This window comes from Canis aureus, chromosome 15 (genome assembly GCF_053574225.1).
Source record: "Canis aureus isolate CA01 chromosome 15, VMU_Caureus_v.1.0, whole genome shotgun sequence".
Classification (NCBI taxonomy): Eukaryota; Metazoa; Chordata; class Mammalia; order Carnivora; family Canidae; genus Canis; species Canis aureus.
The window spans coordinates 52,908,795-52,927,844 of NC_135625.1; the positions used below are offsets into that span (position 1 = coordinate 52,908,795).

Here is a 19,050-nt window from a genome sequence, read left to right on the forward strand (position 1 = left end):
CACTTTCTTGAGGAGAACTACACAATTTTACTGAAGGACATAAAAGCTGAACACAGAGACATACCATGTTTCTAGATGGGAAGATTTAATATAATAAATCTGCCAGTATTTCTCACATATAAATAATATATATATTTCATGTAATCCCAAACAGAATAATAACCAAAAAATTGCTTAAAAAAAGAGTAATAGTGAGGGAGGACCTAACATACTAAAATTCATTATAAGGCCACAGTAATTGGTAGCTTTGCTAGAGAAATAAACAAGTAGATCAGAGGAATAAAAAAGAACCCAGAAATAGACTCATGTACATATGGAAGTTAAGCATATGATAAATGAGACATTTAAAATCAGGGAGGAGAAGATGGCTTCTTGAATAAATGGCATTGGGACAACTGGATTTCCATTAAACAAATAAAGTTATAACTGTACTGCATAGCAAATACAAAATTATTTCCATATGAGATAAAGATCTAAGTGTAAGAGCAAAAAAAGAAAAAAAGAAAAAAAAGAAAAGAAAAAACCAACTAGAGATGATTTAAAAATTAGAGTTTTTTTTAATTTTTATTTATTTATTTATGATAGTCACACAGTGAGAGAGAGAGAGAGGCAGAGACATAGGCAGAGGGAGAAGCAGGCTCCATGCACCGGGAGCCCGATGTGGGATTCGATCCTGGGTCTCCAGGATTGCGCCCTGGGGCAAAGGCAGGCGCTAAACCGCTGTGCCACCCAGGGATCCCAATTAGAGTTTTTTTAATGTAATTTTAGGATAGGGTAAAAATGTCAGTATATCTAAAGGAAAATACTGATAGTTTTGACTATATAACATTTTATTATATATATTATTATAAAATAAGTTGGACTTCATGTATAGGAGATTGAGTTAATCATATGCTTCAGTTTATGGCTCATTATTATTAGTGTGGATGAGGCTTTCCTTTTTATTTTTTTAAATTTTTTTAACATTTTTTTTAACACAACATTTTATTTATTCATGAGAGAAACACAGGAGCGAGAGAGGCAGAGACACAGGCAGAGGGAGAAGCAGGCTCCATGCAGGGAGCCCGACATGGGACTCGATCCCGGGTCTCCAGGACCACGCCCTGGGCTGAAGGCAGGCGCCAAACCACTGAGCCACCTGGGCTGCCCGAGGCTTTCCTTTTTAAAAAAACTATATTTATATTTATGTATTGTCATTTATCCCTTTTTGTATCTTCTGACTCCCTCACATAGATAAGCCACTACTCACATATTTTAAATGCATGTTCTTTTGTTTGCATTGCTCTAAATGGGTAATGTTGTTTAGGATGGGTGGCCCCATGCAAACTCCATCACATTTTGGATCTCATTCTCTTTCTTCCTTTTTTTCTCTCACTTAGTGCTATGTTTTAAAGATCCATATTGCTATGTTTCCAATTTGTCTGTTGCTTTTTCTAGTTGCCTGTTGCTTTTTCTAGTTACTCCTTGGTGTGTATTTACCATATTTTACTCATCCTCTCTTGCCAAGGTCATTCAGATTACCTCCAATATCCAACTAACAACAAATAATGCTTCCATGAATATTCTTGTGCATATGACCTTATGGACGTGGGTGGAAATTTCTTTTGGATAAATGCTCAGATGTGGAATAGCTGGATCACAAGGTGTGCACAGACTTAATCTGTTAAGTTCCAGGTTGCTCTCCAGAATGACTGAATTGACACAATACACTTGTATCAGCAGTTCATAAAGACCAATTTTCCCCAATTTTTCTAAATTAACAGGTATAAAGTGAACTTGTTGTTTTGTTTTTGCTCTAGCTAGGAGTCAGGCTGGGTGTTTTGTCCTTGAGAAGGCCAACTCTGGGTATCTAATAACGTCACTGGTTTGTGGATTCTTCAGAAGAATTTGGGAGTTTAGGTACAACACTTGTGTATGTGTAATGTCTGCTTGGGTCATTCTGTTAGCCCTACCCTTAGTTAGGCCAGGGATGTACCACTTTGCTCAGAGGAATTTCTCAACTTCCAATTTTGGCCAAATTCCAAATGGAGCAGATTTGGCTGGAAGGGGTTACTCTCTTCTTGACACATTCTTATGGATATTAGCATGGGATAATGGAATGGCTGTGGAGTAACATTTTAGGGTCTGGCTATTAGGCAGTGGACACAAAAGTATGAGGACTACCATAAATATATTTTTAAAAAAATTTATTTATTTATTTATGATAGTCACACAGAGAGAGGGAGAGGCAGAGACACAGGCAGAGGGAGAAGCAGGCTCCATGCACCGGGAACCCGACGTGGGACTCGATCCCCGGTCCCCAGGATCGCGCCCTGGGCCAAAGGCAGGTGCCAAACCACTGCGCCACCCAGGGATCCCGGACTACCATAAATATTAAGAGAAAATCAGGGGCCTATGGTTTGGCAAGATACCTTTAAATAAGCCATTTTTTGTGTGCCTCAATGGAATCACTTACCTTTTATTTGATTCACCATCAGAGTTAACTTATGGATCACACATTTTGGATTTTGAAACTTCTCATCAGAGTAAAATCTTGGTAGAAATCAGTGAAATAAAAAAAAATTAAAAAAAAAAAAGAAATCAGTGAAATCTAGTGTCTTAGATCCTTTTTGGTAAGTTTCAATGTTAGGCTTTGTTTTCAATACTTGGGAAGGGGGATCCCTGGGTGGTGCAGCGGTTTAGCGCCTGCCTTTGGCCCAGGGCGCGATCCTGGAGACCCGGGATCAAATCCCACGTCGGGCTCCCGGTGCATGGAGCCTGCTTCTCCCTCTCCCTGTGTCTCTGCCTCTCTCTCTCTGACTATCACAAAAAAAAAAAAAAAGAAAAGAAAACTTGGGAAGGCCAAAAATAAATTCAACAATTGGAAATTGTGATGGTGCCCATGCTAAAAAGGAAAGGAAGGAAGGAAAGGGAGTTGAGATAATAAATAAAACTGAGATAATAAATAAAACCTAAGCTCAAATGAAAATCTTGTATTCTGATTATGAATTGTGTTTTGAGGGCCGTGGTGGAATACTTCCATCCCGATTCACATATTCTTGAATTCTAGAATTCACAGGAAGTTTTCTTTGCTGGTGGTCTGTTTCTGGGGCCTTTTAGTTGGCCTCTGGATCACGTCTCTAGCCAGTTTGTATGGCCAGGTTGTAAAATCTTTGTTTTTTTTTTTAGTTTTTTTTTAAATTTTTATTTATTTATGATAGTCACAGAGAGAGAGAGAGAGAGAGAGGCAGAGACACAGGCAGAGGGAGAAGCAGGCTCCATGTACCGGGAGCCTGACGTGGGATTTGATCCCGGGTCTCCAGGATCGCACCCTGGGCCAAAGGCAGGCGCTCAACCGCTGCGCCACCCAGGGTTCCCAAGGTTGTAAAATCTTAAGTTGTTCTCTCCCCTTCTCCTTTCTGATGTACATATAACACAAATTTTTTTTTTTAACACAAAATTTATCGTTTTAACCACTTTTATGTGTACAGTTCAGTGACAGTAAATGCAGTCACATTGTTAGGCAATCATCTCCACCATCCATCTCCAAAACGTTTTCATCTTTCCGTACTGAAACTCCATACCCATTAAATGCTAACTCCTCATTCCCTCAGTACCTAGTAACCACCATTCTACTTCCTGCTTCTGTGAATTTGACCACTCTAGGAACCTCCTGTAAGTGAAATCATGCAGTATTTGTGTTTTGTGACTAGCTTATTTCACTTAGCAGAATGTCTTCAAGGTTCATCCAAGCTGTAGTACTTCTAGATAGCTCATCTGTAGAGGTGTATTGTTGGTGTCCCTTTTGGATATGTGGCTGGCACCTGCTGTATATAATGAACCACATAAATAAGTTAAATAATAATACTCTATGAGGTCAAAATATCACAAGGTGTCTTTTTCTTCTTAGAGCTTCGGGGATGATGTGGACTTTTCAGGTTAGCATGAGTACTTTGCATACATTAAAAAAAAGATTTTATCTGTAAAGTCAGTTTTCATCCTTCTTGATTATTGAAGATATTTCCAGGCAGGAAAACAAAATCTATTAAATTTTATATTAGCATGTAAGTCTTTTGGCAAGAGACTACTTTAATTCAACCAGAATATTCATTTAATAGGGATGCCTTGGTGGCTCAGCAGTTGAGCATCTGTCTTTGGCTCAGGACTTGATCCTGGGGTCTGGGATTGAGTCCCACATCAGGCTCCTTGCAGGGAGCCTGCTTCTCCCTCTTCTCGTGTGTCTGCCTCTCTCTGTGTGTCTCTCATGAATAAATAAATAAAAAAGGATATTATAAATAAATAAAAAATAAATAATAATAAATATAATAAATAAATAAAAAAGGATATTCACTTATAAATAATGATTAAGTTAGATATCAAAGCTTGAAACAATAATATATTTATTTATGAATGTTCAAATGATTTTTTGGGTAGGCTTCAGTTCTTGCTTACAGCTTCAATTTTTTAGGGGTCTATAAAAATTATGAATAAGGCAAGATTCTGACAATAATTGAATGAGATTTTTTTTCTTCCAGAATCTAGATTAAGTAACTGCCTTTCTATTGGCTATAAAGCTTTAATCTGTGTTTGCTACAAACTAGTAGGAATCAATGCATTTTCTTCACTGGTTTTAAGCTTAAAAGTGAAATTTTTTAGTGATGGTGGATTATCTCCAATAACTTTTATTGAACTTCACAGAGAAATTGGGAAAAATCCCTGATTTTCATAGCATGGCAACTTCATATACAACTTTGAAGTCACAATATCTACTATTAAGTATAGATGTTAATTTTAAGCCTCTGATAATGTGGCATGATTGGGTATCAGATAACTGTTTCTGAACAGAAGTGTTTATGCATAGTGAAAGAGGTTTATTTATTTATTTTTAAAGATTTTATTCATTCATGAGACACACACACACGCAGAGAGAGAGAGAGAGAGAGGCAGAGACTCAGGCAGAGGGAGAAGCAGGCTCCATGCACCAGGAGCCCGACGTGGGACTTGATCCCGGGACTCCAGGATCACACCCTGGGCCGAAGGCAGGGGCTAAACCACTGAGCCACCCAGGGATCCCTACTGAAAGAGGTTTAGCATCATTAGAAATTGCCAGAGATTGGGAGTTGCGGCAGTATCTGTTAAGGAAGGAAAAGACCTACTGAGGATCTGGTTTCCAGGAGAGAGATTTTGAATCTTCATCTATAGCAACGAACTACTGTATCCTTCTGACAGAGAAGATTAAAAGGCAGAAAAAGAAGAACTATCTAGTTATGTTTGTCCATGAATACTAATTATCTGTCATCTTATCAAATTTATCTTGGCAAAAATAGACCTCATTATCATTGAAAGGCATTTTCATCTTTTAATTTGCTAATTGATGACCATTCTATAGTTTTTGTAAAATAAGATGGGCCTATTAAAATGATTTTTAGTGACCAATTAGCTGTATTTTATCTGAGGTTAAGAAACAAAATTCAACTGACTAAATTTTAAAGATTTTATTGGCTTTATTCAACTATACATGGATCAAGCAGCATCCAATCTAGTAGGTGGAAAGGAGCACCAAGTAGTTGCGCAAGATGAAAAACTTTTATAGGCAATTTGTAGTAGGGAAAAAAGTAGATGGGATGGGGATGGTTGGGGGATGTTTGTGAGGCAGATTACCTAACTACTGCTAATCAGAGGATTCCTGATTGACTGGTTTAAGATTTCATTTCTGAGAAAGCTGAAACTGTAATTAAGTCTTGGTTTGTTGAGGTGAGGCTTGACATCAGAGACTCCATTTTGGGCCTGTTGTTGTGTTGTGGTTTTGGGCCTGTTGTGGTTTCACTTAGAAAATTTCTGGGTATTCAAAGATAATTCAATAATTAACTCAATTTAATATTAGTTTAAATTTTTACAAGTAGAGTTGGGTATTATAATTTATGCTGGCATATTAAGCCTGTAAGATTTATAGCATTGTAAGGATCTCTCTTGTAAAGAATTACCTATTGTAATTTAATCTAGTTTGACACATAATTTTAATATTTTATAATCTTGTATGAGTTAGCTTATTTGACCATAAAATCAGTAGAGGAAATTCAGATAACTCAAATTCATTAGCCTTTTTATTAGAAAATAAATGCAAGAAAATACACAAAATAATTTTATACTAGTAAAGTCAGAGAGAAGAGGTATTTCTGAGCCAAGAGTATTACACCAGTCTGATTTACCCAAGGAATCATTCTTTTTTTTTTTTATTTTTATTTATTTATGATAGTTAGAGAGAGAAAGAGAGAGGCAGAGACAGAAGCAGGCTCCATGCACCGGGAGCCCGATGTGGGACTCGATCCCGGGTCTCCAGGATCGCGCCCTGGGCCAAAGGCAGGCGCCAAACTGCTGCGCCACCCAGGGATCCCCCCTTGATTATTATATAAAACATTCCCCTATATAACTATGTGTCAGATTTTAAAATTTTTAAGTTCTTTAAAAATAATTTTTGCTTTTGAGTGTTTCCAAGTAACCAACTGGTTAAAAGTGAAACTTGTAGTTAAAGTGATAAAAGGAAAAGGTTTTTTAAAAAGTGTACCAAAACATTTATTTCTTAGACTCAGTTCATTTAGAGCATTAAAAAAGAAAAAAAAAAAACCCTGGAAATCTTTGAGTTTCTCTTGACGTTTATATTAATATTTCATATATTAATATTGTTTCTATTGGATAATTAGAATAAGAACTTGCTCCATAAATTTTAATAAATCGTATAATTTTATTTATTTTTCCTAGAGGTAGATGAGACATGTGTTTGCATGAAAAAAAATTACATTTATAAAATGGGAAGTTTTATCGACTCTTGTATAAGTTAGAATTGTGAGGGTAATAAAGCAGCAGAATGGAAACAGAGACATTGGTATTTATAAGAATATTGATCTGTTAAAGAAACAGTGACATATAATTATATATCAGTAGGACTCTCAAGGAAAAATTATTACTGAAATCTAAGTTATTTTATGAGTTTCTTCTGAATATAATGACATAAACTCTCCTTTTTTCAGTCTCTATATCTCTTTGAAGGATAATCTCATTTCTTAATTATCTCATGTAAGACAACACCAAGACCAAAGGGTCCAGATAATTGCAACATGAATGATGGTCCCTCCTGCTGCTATGGAGTCACCACCACTCTGCTTTGTCTAAGCCACTCTTACCCTGCAGCTGCTCCACGAGAGAAGACAGAGAGCCTCATGCTTCATCAGAACCTGGGAAGAGTTGAAAAACTGCATTTCAGCCTCTTTGGTAGATACGGGAGTGATTGACAGGTGGTCTTATTCCTCACAAGCCTCTATGCACTAATGTTTTGGGAGGATCCAGGATGTTCATCCAAGACTCGGATCAGCTGTGGTTCAAGCTTTGTCTCTGTGGCCCATGTGGATCCATGCAAGGTCAATAGGTATCAGTATGGGGCTGTTCTTTTATATTACGTAAAAAATCTGTCTTCAGGGACTTATCCAGAGGGATATATGAAGTATTCCAAAGGGATCTTCTAACAGGTCCACATGCAGTTTCCTGTTAAAAAAGCCTGGGAATAGGGGTGGAAATTGATGGTGCTAATAATAGTTGGATGCAGCTGTGTTACTTATGCATAAAGGCAGACCTTTTCATGCCACACACCTCTGAAGAATGCTCCTAGAATGCTGGATGTCAGGCAGCCGAGGTGGCTCAGTGGTTTAGCGCCGCCTTTAGCTCAGGGCCAGATCCAGGAGTCCCGGGATCAAGTCCCACATCAGGCTCCCTGCGTGGCACCTGCTTCTGTCTCTGCCTCTCTCTCTGTGTCTCTCATGAGTAAATAAATAAAATCTTAAAAAAAAAAAAAGAATTCTTGATGTCATCTGTACATTTGGAGCCTCTATTCATTTGGTTCTACCTCCTAGACTCTTAACCACCCAAGGCCATTTTTTTTTTAAATTTTTATTTATTTATGATAGTCCGAGAGAGAGAGAGAGAGAGAGGCAGAGACATAGGCAGAGGGAGAAGCAGGCTCCATGTACCGGGAGCCCGACGTGTGATTCGATCCCAGGTCTCCAGGATCGTGCCCTGGGCCAAAGGCAGGCGCTAAACCGCTGCGCCACCCAGGGATCCCCACCCAAGGCCATTTTAGGCAAAACCCTGTTGCTGTCTTCCTTGCAGTTGGCTGGTATAATCTATGTTCTGTTCTTGTTTTTTAGCCTTTTATAGTCAGTCCTGGTGTTTAAATTTCCTTTCGGAGGCTCGTTGCCCAGATAGTTCAGAGTTGGTAAGAGATATGTTTTATGGTTTCGATGATGATATTCATGTATTTGCTTCTTTGCTTATCCAGGGAGATGTTGGAGGATAATAGTAGTTTATACATGACATAGTCATATATGGGAAGAAAAATCTCTTCCTCTACCCACCTTAGATTCTCTGGCCAGGGCATCCAAATTGGACTGGCGAAGGACAGAATAACAAGAAAAAAATGAACAAAAGTTGATTCATGTGTATTGTGCATGTAATACCTGGGACTATGCAGAGATAAGTAACAAAAAGGCTTGGTTAGAATTTGGGCTTATATTGCTTCCTTGCAACAAAGGAAAAATAAATTTTGAGAGAAATGACAAGACAAGGACAAGAATCTTGAGTCTCTTGGGGCAGCAAGTTGTGGAATGGCAAATATATGGGAGACTAGTGGAAGGTAAAGGGTGGCTAGTAAGGTGTTATGTGGATTCCTCTGGTGCCATCTCCAGGGTGACAATGATCTAAAGTTGTCTCCAGTGATTAACTTTGGTCTTTCTTGGTAGAAAGGGAGGACATCTTTGTAAGTTTATGTCACCCTTTAGGGAGAGGGAAGGCAGAGAGTCTTCCTTGTATCTGTTTCTTCTCAGTTGCCTTTAGCTCAAAATAATTATTAGTCAAAATTGTCATATTTTGGAGTAATGAATTCTGGTGTTCTTCAGGCATAATATCCTGGTCCTTATAAAACCATGGGACCCCTTTAATCCTGATATGTTCTCCTGTTTTCTCCTACTGTTTCTTCTCCCCTGTCTCACTCACTCCATTGTTTTATCCTGGAAGTAAATGCCAGAATCAGCTTTATGCTTTTCTTTCTTTTCTTTCTTCTTTCTTCTTCTTCTTTTTTTTTTTTTTATCCCATCTGTTGTGTGGTTCTTTGAAGTTATTCCAGGTTGTGATCTGTATCTCTCTCCAGTCTCAATGTTGTGTTTCTACCTGCCGTTTTCTGGAATAGTATTCACTTTGATTAGAAAGAAGTGGGTATCAGCTTGAAGAACAAACATAGCTATCGTCAGCCCCCTCAGAACCTTGTGTATGGAAGAAAGGCTGTGATGGAATGTGAGGTCATTGGAACCAATATATATATATATATATATATATTTTTTTTTTTTTAATTGACTTTTTATGTTTGAAGCATATCTGAAATTGTTGTCATTTTTTGGAGCAGTTGCTTTGTGCAAGTACTTTGGGCTACAGTTTTCTATTATTTCTTTGTCAATCCAACTACTTTTGTTTTCTATCTTTAAGGATTTTTCATTCACTGATGGTACGCTGTCTTTAGAGATGCTGTGGATTTGGTCTGCCTAACTGGCTCTCTGCTGAGTTATTTCAAGAAATGTGGGGCAGGAAGGAAATTAGATTACTGGCTTAATCTAATCTTTCAGATTGCTTCTATTTCTTAATAGCAGTCTGTTATTTATCAGAGCAAATTTCTCTTGACTTATGCTGTGGAAATAATTTAAAATTTCTGTTTCCTGCATTAACTCATTTTCATTGGGACTCATTTCCCCATGTGTCTAAAATCAAATACTAAAAGCATGAAAACTGTTATAGTTTAACAATCAGAGGAAAGGTAAAATGCAAAAGAAAAAAATATGGGTAAACTATAAAGGATAGGTGGTTGACTTTAAGTGCTGTAAAAAAATGAGCCTAACTAGATTAGTTTTAATTTCTGTACAATGAGCTGAAATTATGGCATTAGGAAGAAGCATATCTTAACGTCTAGCAAGAAAGACTCTTGTATTAGCCGGGTTCCTCAACTTTGGCGCTACTGACATTTTAGCCCAGGTAATTCTTTGTTGTGGGGGGGCTGTCCTATGCACTGTAGGATACTTACTTAGTAGCATCCTTAGCTTCCACCTACTAAACAGTCATCATCTCTCCTCACCTCTTACTGGTTGTGACAACCATAAATGTCTCCAGATGTTTCCTTGGGGTAGGATGGGATGAAACTGCCTCCAGTTATGAACTGCTATCTTAAAAGAAAGAACCACTACTCGAAATAGCTTTTCTAATACTGGATGATAAAAATGTGTAACACAAGATTGTGTGTCAATTAAGTCCGACTCAGTACTTTATTTTTTTTTTTAAAGATTTTACTTATTTATTCATATGGACACAGCTAGAGAGAGAGGCAGAGACACAGGCAGAGGGAGAAGCAGGCACCATGCAGAGAGCCCGACGTGGGACTCGATCCCAGGTCTCCAGGATCATGCCCTGGGCTGCAGGCGGCGCTAAACCGCTGTGCCACCGGGGCTGCCCCAACTCAGTACTTTTAAAATAGAATGTATCTTGCCACAATTCCATGAAATATTTAAAACATTGATTGATGATATCCGAGTTCAGCATGATTAAACGTGATATATAAAAGCTAGGGAAAAACTCCTCTAAAACTAGAAATTAAAATAGGAACTCATAAACAATGATAAATCAAAGAAGAAAGCAAAACCAAAATTCAGAATGTCTAGAAATATAGCAAATTGATTTATGAAAGCTTAACTAAGGCAGTTGCTAAGAGTAAAATCTATTACATTTAATGTTTATATTACTAAAAGATGAACTAAAAAAATTTACAAAATCAGTGAAGTAGGTATTCATCCTAAGAAGTTAGAAGTCTATGTAAGAAGTAAGAAAAACAGACAAGAGCTCAGTAAAAGAAAGTAAGAGATTAATGAATTAGGAAGCAGAAAAACAGCAGAACTAATTACATTTCTTTTTTCCTTTTGGGGAATTTGCTTTAAGTGAAATCCAGAAGAAAGGAATAACTTGATAGACTACTAATTAGGTAGTAGGAAAAATCAAAGACACACAAAATAAGAATGGAAAGGGGGAAGTAAGCACAGGCTTCAGAAAATTAAAGAGATCAGAAGAGTCCAAGAGTGTAAGAGCAGAGTTCAGGGACTTTTGTTTTGTTTGCTGATGTATCCCAACTGCCTGGGATAGAGCCCAGCAGAGTGGCACATAAAAACCTTTGTTAACTGAATGAACAAATATATTTACATTTACTAAATTATGTGACATTGATAAATTTTGAGAGGATGAATTTGCAAAATGGATCCTAGAAGAAGTAGAAAATGGACAGGCTCCCTATAGACAGAGCTAAAATTCTTAGGTAAATTACATCAACACTTGAGGAACAAATAATTTTTGTATTTTAATTTTTTATTTATTAAAAAAAGTTTTATTTAAATTCTGGTTAGTTAACATAGTGTTATCTTAGTTTCAGTTGTACAATAGAGTGATTCAACACTTCCTTACAACACCCGGTGCTCATCACACCAAGTGCGCTCCTTCATCCTCATCACCTATTTCACACTCCCCCCCCCACCTCCCCTCTGGTAACCGTCGGGTTGTTCTGTGTGGTTAAGAGTCTATTTCTTGGTTTCCCTCTCTCTCTCTCTCTCTCTATCCCTTTGCTCATTTGTTTTGCTTCTTAAATTCCACATGAGTGAAATCACATGATATTTGTCTTTTTCAGACTGACTTATTTTTGCTTAGCATAATCCTCTATAGTTCCATCTATGTTTTTGCAAATGATAAGATTTCATTCTTTGTCATGGCCAAATAACAGTCCATCGTATTCATATACCACATCTTTGTCTGCTCATCAATTGATGGACACTACAGCTGCTTCTATATCTTGGCTATTGTAAATAATGCTGCTATAAACATAGAGGTGCATGCATCCCATTGAATTAGTATTTTTATGTTCTTTGGGTAAATACCCGGTAGTGCAATTGCTGGATTGTAGGATAGTTTTATTTCTAACTTTCTGGGGAATGTCCATACTGTTTTCCACAGTGGCTTCACCAATTTGCATTCCCACTAACAGTGTGCAAGTGTTCCTTTTTTTCCACATCTTTTCCAACACCTGTTATTTTTAAGTTTTTGAGTTTAGCCATTCTGATAGGTGTCAGGTGATATCTCAATGTATTCTTGATTTGCATTTCCCTCATGGAAAGTGATGCTGAGCATCTTTTTCTGTGTCCCTTGGCAATCTGTGTGTCTTCTCTTTTTTTTTTTTCAAGTTTTTATTTAAATTCCAATTAGTTAACATACTATGTAACATTATTTTAGGCGTTTGGTGATTCATCACTTACATAAAACACTCAGTGCTCATCACAACAAGTACCTTCCTTAAGGTATCATCACTGATTTAATCCATTCCCTCCCTCCATTAACCCTGTTTGTTCTCTATAGTTGAGAGTGTTTCCTGGTTTGCCTTTCTTCCTCCTAACCTGCCACATTCAGCTGTTTCGTTTCTTAAATTTCACAAATGAGTGAAATCATATATATTTTCCTTATTCTGACTGACTTATTTCACTTAGAATGCTTTCTAGCTCAATCTGTGTTTTTGAAAATGGCAAGATTTCATTCTTCTTTCATGGCTGTATACACACACACACACACACACACACACACACTACATCTTTCATTCATCAGTTGATGGATGTTTGGGCTCTTTCCATAATTTGGTTATTGCTTTTTTGGGAGAGGGGGATTGGCTATTGATAATGCTGCAATAAATATGGCCTTTATGATATTGAGGTATGTTCCCTCAGTCCCTACTTTGTTGAGGGTTTTTTTTTTTAAGAATGTTAAATTCTTTTTTTTTTTTAAGATTTTATTTATTTATTCTTGAGAGACAGAGAGAGAGAAAGAAGCAGAGACACAGGCAGAGGGAGAAGCAGGCTCCATGCAGGGATCCCGATGTGGGACTCGATACAGGTCTCCAGGATCCCCCCCTGGGCCGAAGGCAGGTGCCAAACCACTGAGCCACCCGGGTTGCCCTTTGTTGAGGGTTTTTATCAAAAATGGATGCTGTACTTTGTCAAATGCTTTTTCTGCATCTATTGGGAGAATCATATGGTTCTTATCCTTTCTCTTATTAATGAGGTGTGTCATGTGATTGATTTATGAATATTGAACTACCTTGCAGCCCAGGAATAAATCCCACTCAGTTGTAGTGAATTATTCTTTTAATGTACTATTGGATTTGATTTGCTAATATATTTTTTAGTATTTTGTTTATTTGAGAGAGAGAATGAGCAAGAGTAAGCGAGAGCAGAAGCCTCCCTGCTGAGCAGGGAGTGTGACATGGCTCTGGATCCTGGGGCTCTGGGATTATGACCCAAGCCAAAGGCAGATGCTTAACTGACCGAGTCACCCAAGCACCCCATCAATTTGCTAATACTTCACTGAGAATTTTTGCATCCATGTTCATTAGAGATATTGGCCTGTAGTTCTCTTTTTTAGTGGAGTCTTTGTCTGGTTTTGGAATTAGGATAATGCTGGCCACATAGAATGAGTTTGGAAGTTTTCCTTACATTTCTATTTTTTTGGAATGGTTTGAAGAGAATAGGTATTAACTCTTTAAATGTTTAGTAGAATCCTCCTGTGAAGCCATCTGGTCCTGGACTTTTTTTGGGAGATGTTTGATTACTGATTCAGTTTCTTTGCTGGTTATCAGTCTGTTCAAGTTTTCTATTTGCTCCTGTTTCAGTTTTGGTAATTTATATGTTTCTAGGAATTTATCCATTTTTTTCCAGGTTGTCTAATTTGTTAGCAGATGGTTTTCATAATATTTTCTTGTTATTGTTTGTACTTCTGTGGTGTTGGTTGTTATTTCTCCTTTCTCATTTGTGATTTTATTTATTTAGGTCCTTTCTCTTTTCTTATTGATTAGTCTGGCTAGGGAGTTTACAAATTTTACTAATTTTTTCAAAGAAGCAGCTCTTGATTTCATTGATCTGTTCTACTTTTGTTTGTTTCTATATCATTTACTTATGCTCAAAACTTTATTATTTCCCTTCTGCTGGTTGGTTGTTCTTTTTCTAGATCCTTTAGGTGTAAAGTTAGGTTGTTTATCTGAGTTTTTTCTTGCTTCTTGAGGTAGGCCTGTATTGCTATGCACTTCCCTCTTAGGACATCTTTTGTTGCATCCCAAAGTTTTTGGGCCATGATGTTCCTGTTTTTGTTTGCTTCCATGTATTTTTTTTTTTAATTTCTTCTTTAACTTCCCAGTTGATGCATTCATTCTTTAGTAGGATGTTCTTTAACCTCCATATATTTGTGGTCTTTACAGATTTTTTTTCTGTGATTGACTTCAAGTTTGATAGAAAATCAAAACTTGAAGTTGTGGTCAGAAAATATGCATGGTATGATCTCAATCTTTTTGTACTTGTTGAGACCTGATTTGTGACCTAGTATGTGATCTATTCTGGAGAATGTCCTAAGTGCACTTTGAAAGTATGTGTATTTTGCTGCTTTAGGACGGAATGCTCTCAACATATCTGTTAAGTCCATCTGGTCCAATATGTCATTCAAAGCCCTTGTTTCCTTGTTGATTGTCTGCTTAGATGATCTGTCCATTGATGTAGGTTGATTGTCTGCTTAGATGATCTGTTCAATAATGCATGTGTAGATCTACTATCATTGTATTATTATCAAAGAGTTCCTTTCTGGGATCCCTGGGTGGCGCAGCGGTTTGGCGCCTGCCTTTGGCCCAGGGCGCGATCCTAGAGACCCGGGATCGAATCCCACATCGGGCTCCCGGTGCATGGAGCCTGCTTCTCCCTCTGCCTGTGTCTCTGCCTCTCTCTCTCTCTCTCTCTCTCTGTGACTATCATGAATAAATAAATAAAATCTACAAAAAAAAAAAAAAAAAAAAGAGTTCCTTTCTGTTATTGTTTTATACAACGAACAAATAATTTATATTTTTAAAAGATTTTATTTATTTATTCATCAGACACACATACATACACACATACAGAGGCAGAGACATAGGCAGAGAGAGAAGCAGGTTCCCTGCAGGGAGCCCAATGTGGGACTTGATCCCAGGACTTCGGGATCATGACCTGAGCCAAAGGCAGATGCTCAACTAGTAGTAAGCCACCCAGGCACCCCAGGAACAAATAATTTAAAGCATCACTCTGATCTCTGTCTTGTTATGTACATGGTGTTCTCCCTGTATGTTATCTGTGTCCAAATTTCCCCTTGTTATAAGGTACCAGTCTTATTGCATCAGGGGTCACCCTTTTCCATTATGACCTCATCTTAACGAATTACATATGCAATGACCATATTTCCAAATAAGGTCACATTCTGAGGTGCTAGGGGCTAGGACTCTAAGTTTTGAATTTGGTGAGGTGGGAACACAATGTATCCCAAAATAGATGGGAAGCTTGTGAGGGGTGAGAGTGGAGGGAGAGGTGACATGCAGAAGCTCATATCAGATTGTCACTATTTCCTGAACTTCCCATTTTCTGTCAACCCTTTCTCCTCATCTCTGTGTAACTAAGGTAGAGTTCCCCTCCTCTAACCTTTGGAAATATTTTTCCCCCTCTGAAGTGGTAAAACCCTTTCCCAATACCTGTCTTTTAAGTGTGGTTTCAACAATATGAATTCTTCTTCACACCAGCCTCCCCCCAAATATTTTGAAGACATTTGATAACAGGGAACAGGGCTTAAGTTTCTGTTAATGCACTATGATACTCTTTTTTCCTCCCGTTTCCCAGTGCTAAATGTAGAGTAAGAACTTCAAAGTCTTTCAATTGAATTGAATTCAGATGATTTTTCCCCTCCCTCTGTCATTAGCAACAAAATGGAGATTTGTGTGGTTCAATAAATCATCACATTTTATTATTTGTTGTAAGCAAAATATTTTCCAGAGAACAGCATTACATTAGAATCAGTAGATACAGAGAGTAGAGATCAAATTTTCTTCAAGTGCTGATTTCTCAGAAATGTGTGTTTTCAAGTCACTGAAGATCATCTGTAAGCAATTGGTCTTGGAAAAACATAATTTTTGAAAAACTCTCTTACCCTATGAGAGTGACTTAATATGAATGAAAAAGTACATTGCTCTAGTTGAATTGAAAATTGGTACATCTCTATTACAGAATTCTAATAATCTTCATACTCAAAAATTAAAAATTTACATGCAGTAAAATTACCAATGTTCAGGCAGCCCCCGTGGCGCAGCGGTTTAGTGCCATCTGCAGCCTAGGGCGTGATCCTGGAGACCCTGGATTGAGTCCCATGTCGGGCTTCCTGCATGGAACCTGCTTCTCCCTCTGCCTGTGTCTCTGCCTCTGTCTCTCTCTCTCTGTGTGTCTCTATGAATGAATAAATAAATTATCTTTTAAAAAAATTACCAATGTTCTTTTGAGAACTTGCTACTTCTTGAAATTCACATAGTTATTTTAATACTTTCAAAGCCCTAAGTATAATATCTATTTTTTTTTAAAGATTTATTTATTTATTCATGAGAGACGCAGAGAGAGAGCGAGCTGTGGAGATATAGGTAGAGGGAGAAGCAGGCTCTTCACAGGGAACCAACCTCTGAGCCACCCAGGCATCCCCTAAGTATAATATCTTATGAAGCCTCCTTTTTATTTTTATTTTATTTTTATTTTAAAGATTTTATTTTTATGTACCCAGCATGGGGATTGAACTCACAACCCTGAGATTAAAAGTCACATGCTCCACCAAGTGAGCCAGCCAGGCGCCCCTAATGCCTCCTTTTAAAATTCCTTCCTTTAAAATAGTTATCTTTGGGGGCACCTGGGTGCCTCAGTCAGTTAAATGTCTGACTCTTGATGTCAGCTCAGGTCTTGACCTTAGAGTCGTGAGTTCAAGCCCTGTATTGGGCTCCACACTGACCATGGAACCTACTTAAAAAAATAGTCATCTTTGGATTATTTTATGATTCAGAGTTTTATTTGTGTATGTTGATTGTCTCAAGCTACTTCATTTAATAGTGGTTGTATGATGAGTAAGGCAAGAGTGATAGGCAGTGTAAGTATGGATCACCAGTTATGTTTATGCTCAGGCCCTTGAAAGCATGCAAGAGAGAGCCAGCCATTAACCATCCCTTAGAGTGGGTAAAAGCTAAATGAACACACATGGGATGGAAACAAACAACAACCAAGTCATTATGTCCTTGCTGACCACTGTGATTGTTGAATTAGCTCTATTTTAAGACTTTTCTGTGCTTAGCTCTTTCTCATTATACAAGGTACAGGAAATCATGTCCTTGTTAATAATGCAAGTGTGGATCTTATCTTGGCTGTGTCTGTGTTACGGTCAGTGGTCCAAATCATCAAGGTCACTGCTAGCACAGGCATGCACTACTTCACCACCCTCTTTGTTGCCCAGTTTACTGCTTAAAGTAAGGAACTCAGACTACCAATGGCAGTGCTCACATTCAAGAGTTATTTATCTTCACACATTGCCTCTGAAGTCTTTTCTAAAGCCTAATATTTTTCTATCTGGAACCCAGAAGGCCTTGATCCAAGCTTATAGTTTCCAAATAATTATTTCAACAGATTTAAACATATTTTTTTCTTCACATACCTAAGCCAAAGTCATTTATGTGGCACAAAACTTAAGCATGTTAACATCATCACTTTATCTAAAGAGAGTAAAACTTTTTACATTTCTACATCTGGAGGAACCACCCAACCCAAGGTTCTGGCATGCATGGGAGGGAAAAATCAATTCAGGAGCATTCTGAAGTCAGTATTCATCAGTATTCATCATGAAATGGGTACTCAGGATGATCACACCACCTGTCAAAACAAATTCCCAAAAGGGAAAAAGTTCACTTGCAAACATTGCACAGCTGTATGCGTTACTAGCCTCCTTTGACAATTTCACTGGCCCTTCCCTTTCTCCCCTAGTCCTCCCTCTCTGTTTTTCACCCAGTCTCCTCTGTTTTCCCGCAAGCCAACATATTTTACTGAAGCTCTGGACAGTAGTGTGTGTGTACTTGAGTAAGTGTGTGTGTGTGATGGAAGGCTGGCTGCCTCCACATCAACATTTTGCTCAGAACAAAAGCACAGGAAGTGAGAAATGACTGCCCATGGTTTTTTGTGCCCCTTCTCAATTCCTTCCTTCCCTCTGCTGTTTTGACACAGGCTGCCTTCCATGTCAATGATCCACATATGTGTTTCTCTTCAAAATTCTATTACCCATCAGTATCACTTTCTTTCCAGAGTTTTTACCTGTCCTTCTCACTGGACCTCTTGAGAATCGAAAGTTTGAAATCTAGAAACGTGAATTTAAGTTTCCATGATAATGATGATGATCATGAACCTATCAAATAACAGTGATGGAATAGTCAATAAAAAAGGACTAGTGTGTGTTGTGCCTTCCATGGACCTTGTTTAAAATTCAGTTCTCTGCAAGTACTATGAGCTTTAATTAAAATAGAAAACAAATTAAGGTTCTTCAATGTTAGAGATCAACTGGATGGGGATCCCTGGGTGGCGCAGCGGTTTGGCGCCTGCCTTTGGCCCAGGGCGCGATCCTGGAGACCCGGGATCGAATCCCACGTCGGGCTCCCGGTGCATGGAGCCTGCTTCTCCCTCTGCCTGTGTCTCTGCCTCTCTCTCTCTCTCTCTCTCTGTGACTACCATAAATAAAAAAATAAAAAAAAAATAAAAATAAAAAAAAATAAAAAAGAGATCAACTGGATGAAAAACAGAGAAGAATCATAGCCTAACATCCCTAAGTGGTACATTTTTTTTTTTTTTTTATCAATGAGGCCTAATGTTTGTTTCTCCTTGCTGATTTATCTAGTTATTTCTTATGAGTTATATTCCCATTGTTGCAGGAATTAGGTATTAAATATGTCAAATGTCAAACTAAATAATTTCACCAATTAACCATAAAAAAATCAGTACATTGGTAGCTTGATTGTCTCTTACTATCTCTTTTTAATTTAATGATATTTATTCAATTGAAATAATTTATCTTCAAGAGCTATTAATTAACCATTAAGTGTTG

At 37.8% G+C, this 19,050-nt stretch overlaps 2 protein-coding genes across 7 annotated transcripts in view; one reads left to right on the plus strand and one right to left on the minus strand.

The window, feature by feature from the left end:
- The window catches only part of LOC144284804 (adenylate cyclase type 1-like), a 414,796-nt gene that overhangs the window by 158,769 nt on the left and 236,977 nt on the right, over positions 1-19,050 (plus strand). The window lies entirely within an intron of this gene.
- The window catches only part of LOC144284802 (aldo-keto reductase family 1 member D1-like), a 91,247-nt gene continuing 88,066 nt past the window's right edge, over positions 15,870-19,050 (minus strand). For both annotated transcript variants that reach the window (XM_077849856.1, XM_077849857.1), the window contains one exon: positions 15,870-17,831. In XM_077849856.1, coding sequence (XP_077705982.1) covers positions 17,789-17,831 — 43 coding nt within the window. In that variant the 3' untranslated portion in view covers positions 15,870-17,788. The remainder of the gene's footprint in view (positions 17,832-19,050) is intronic.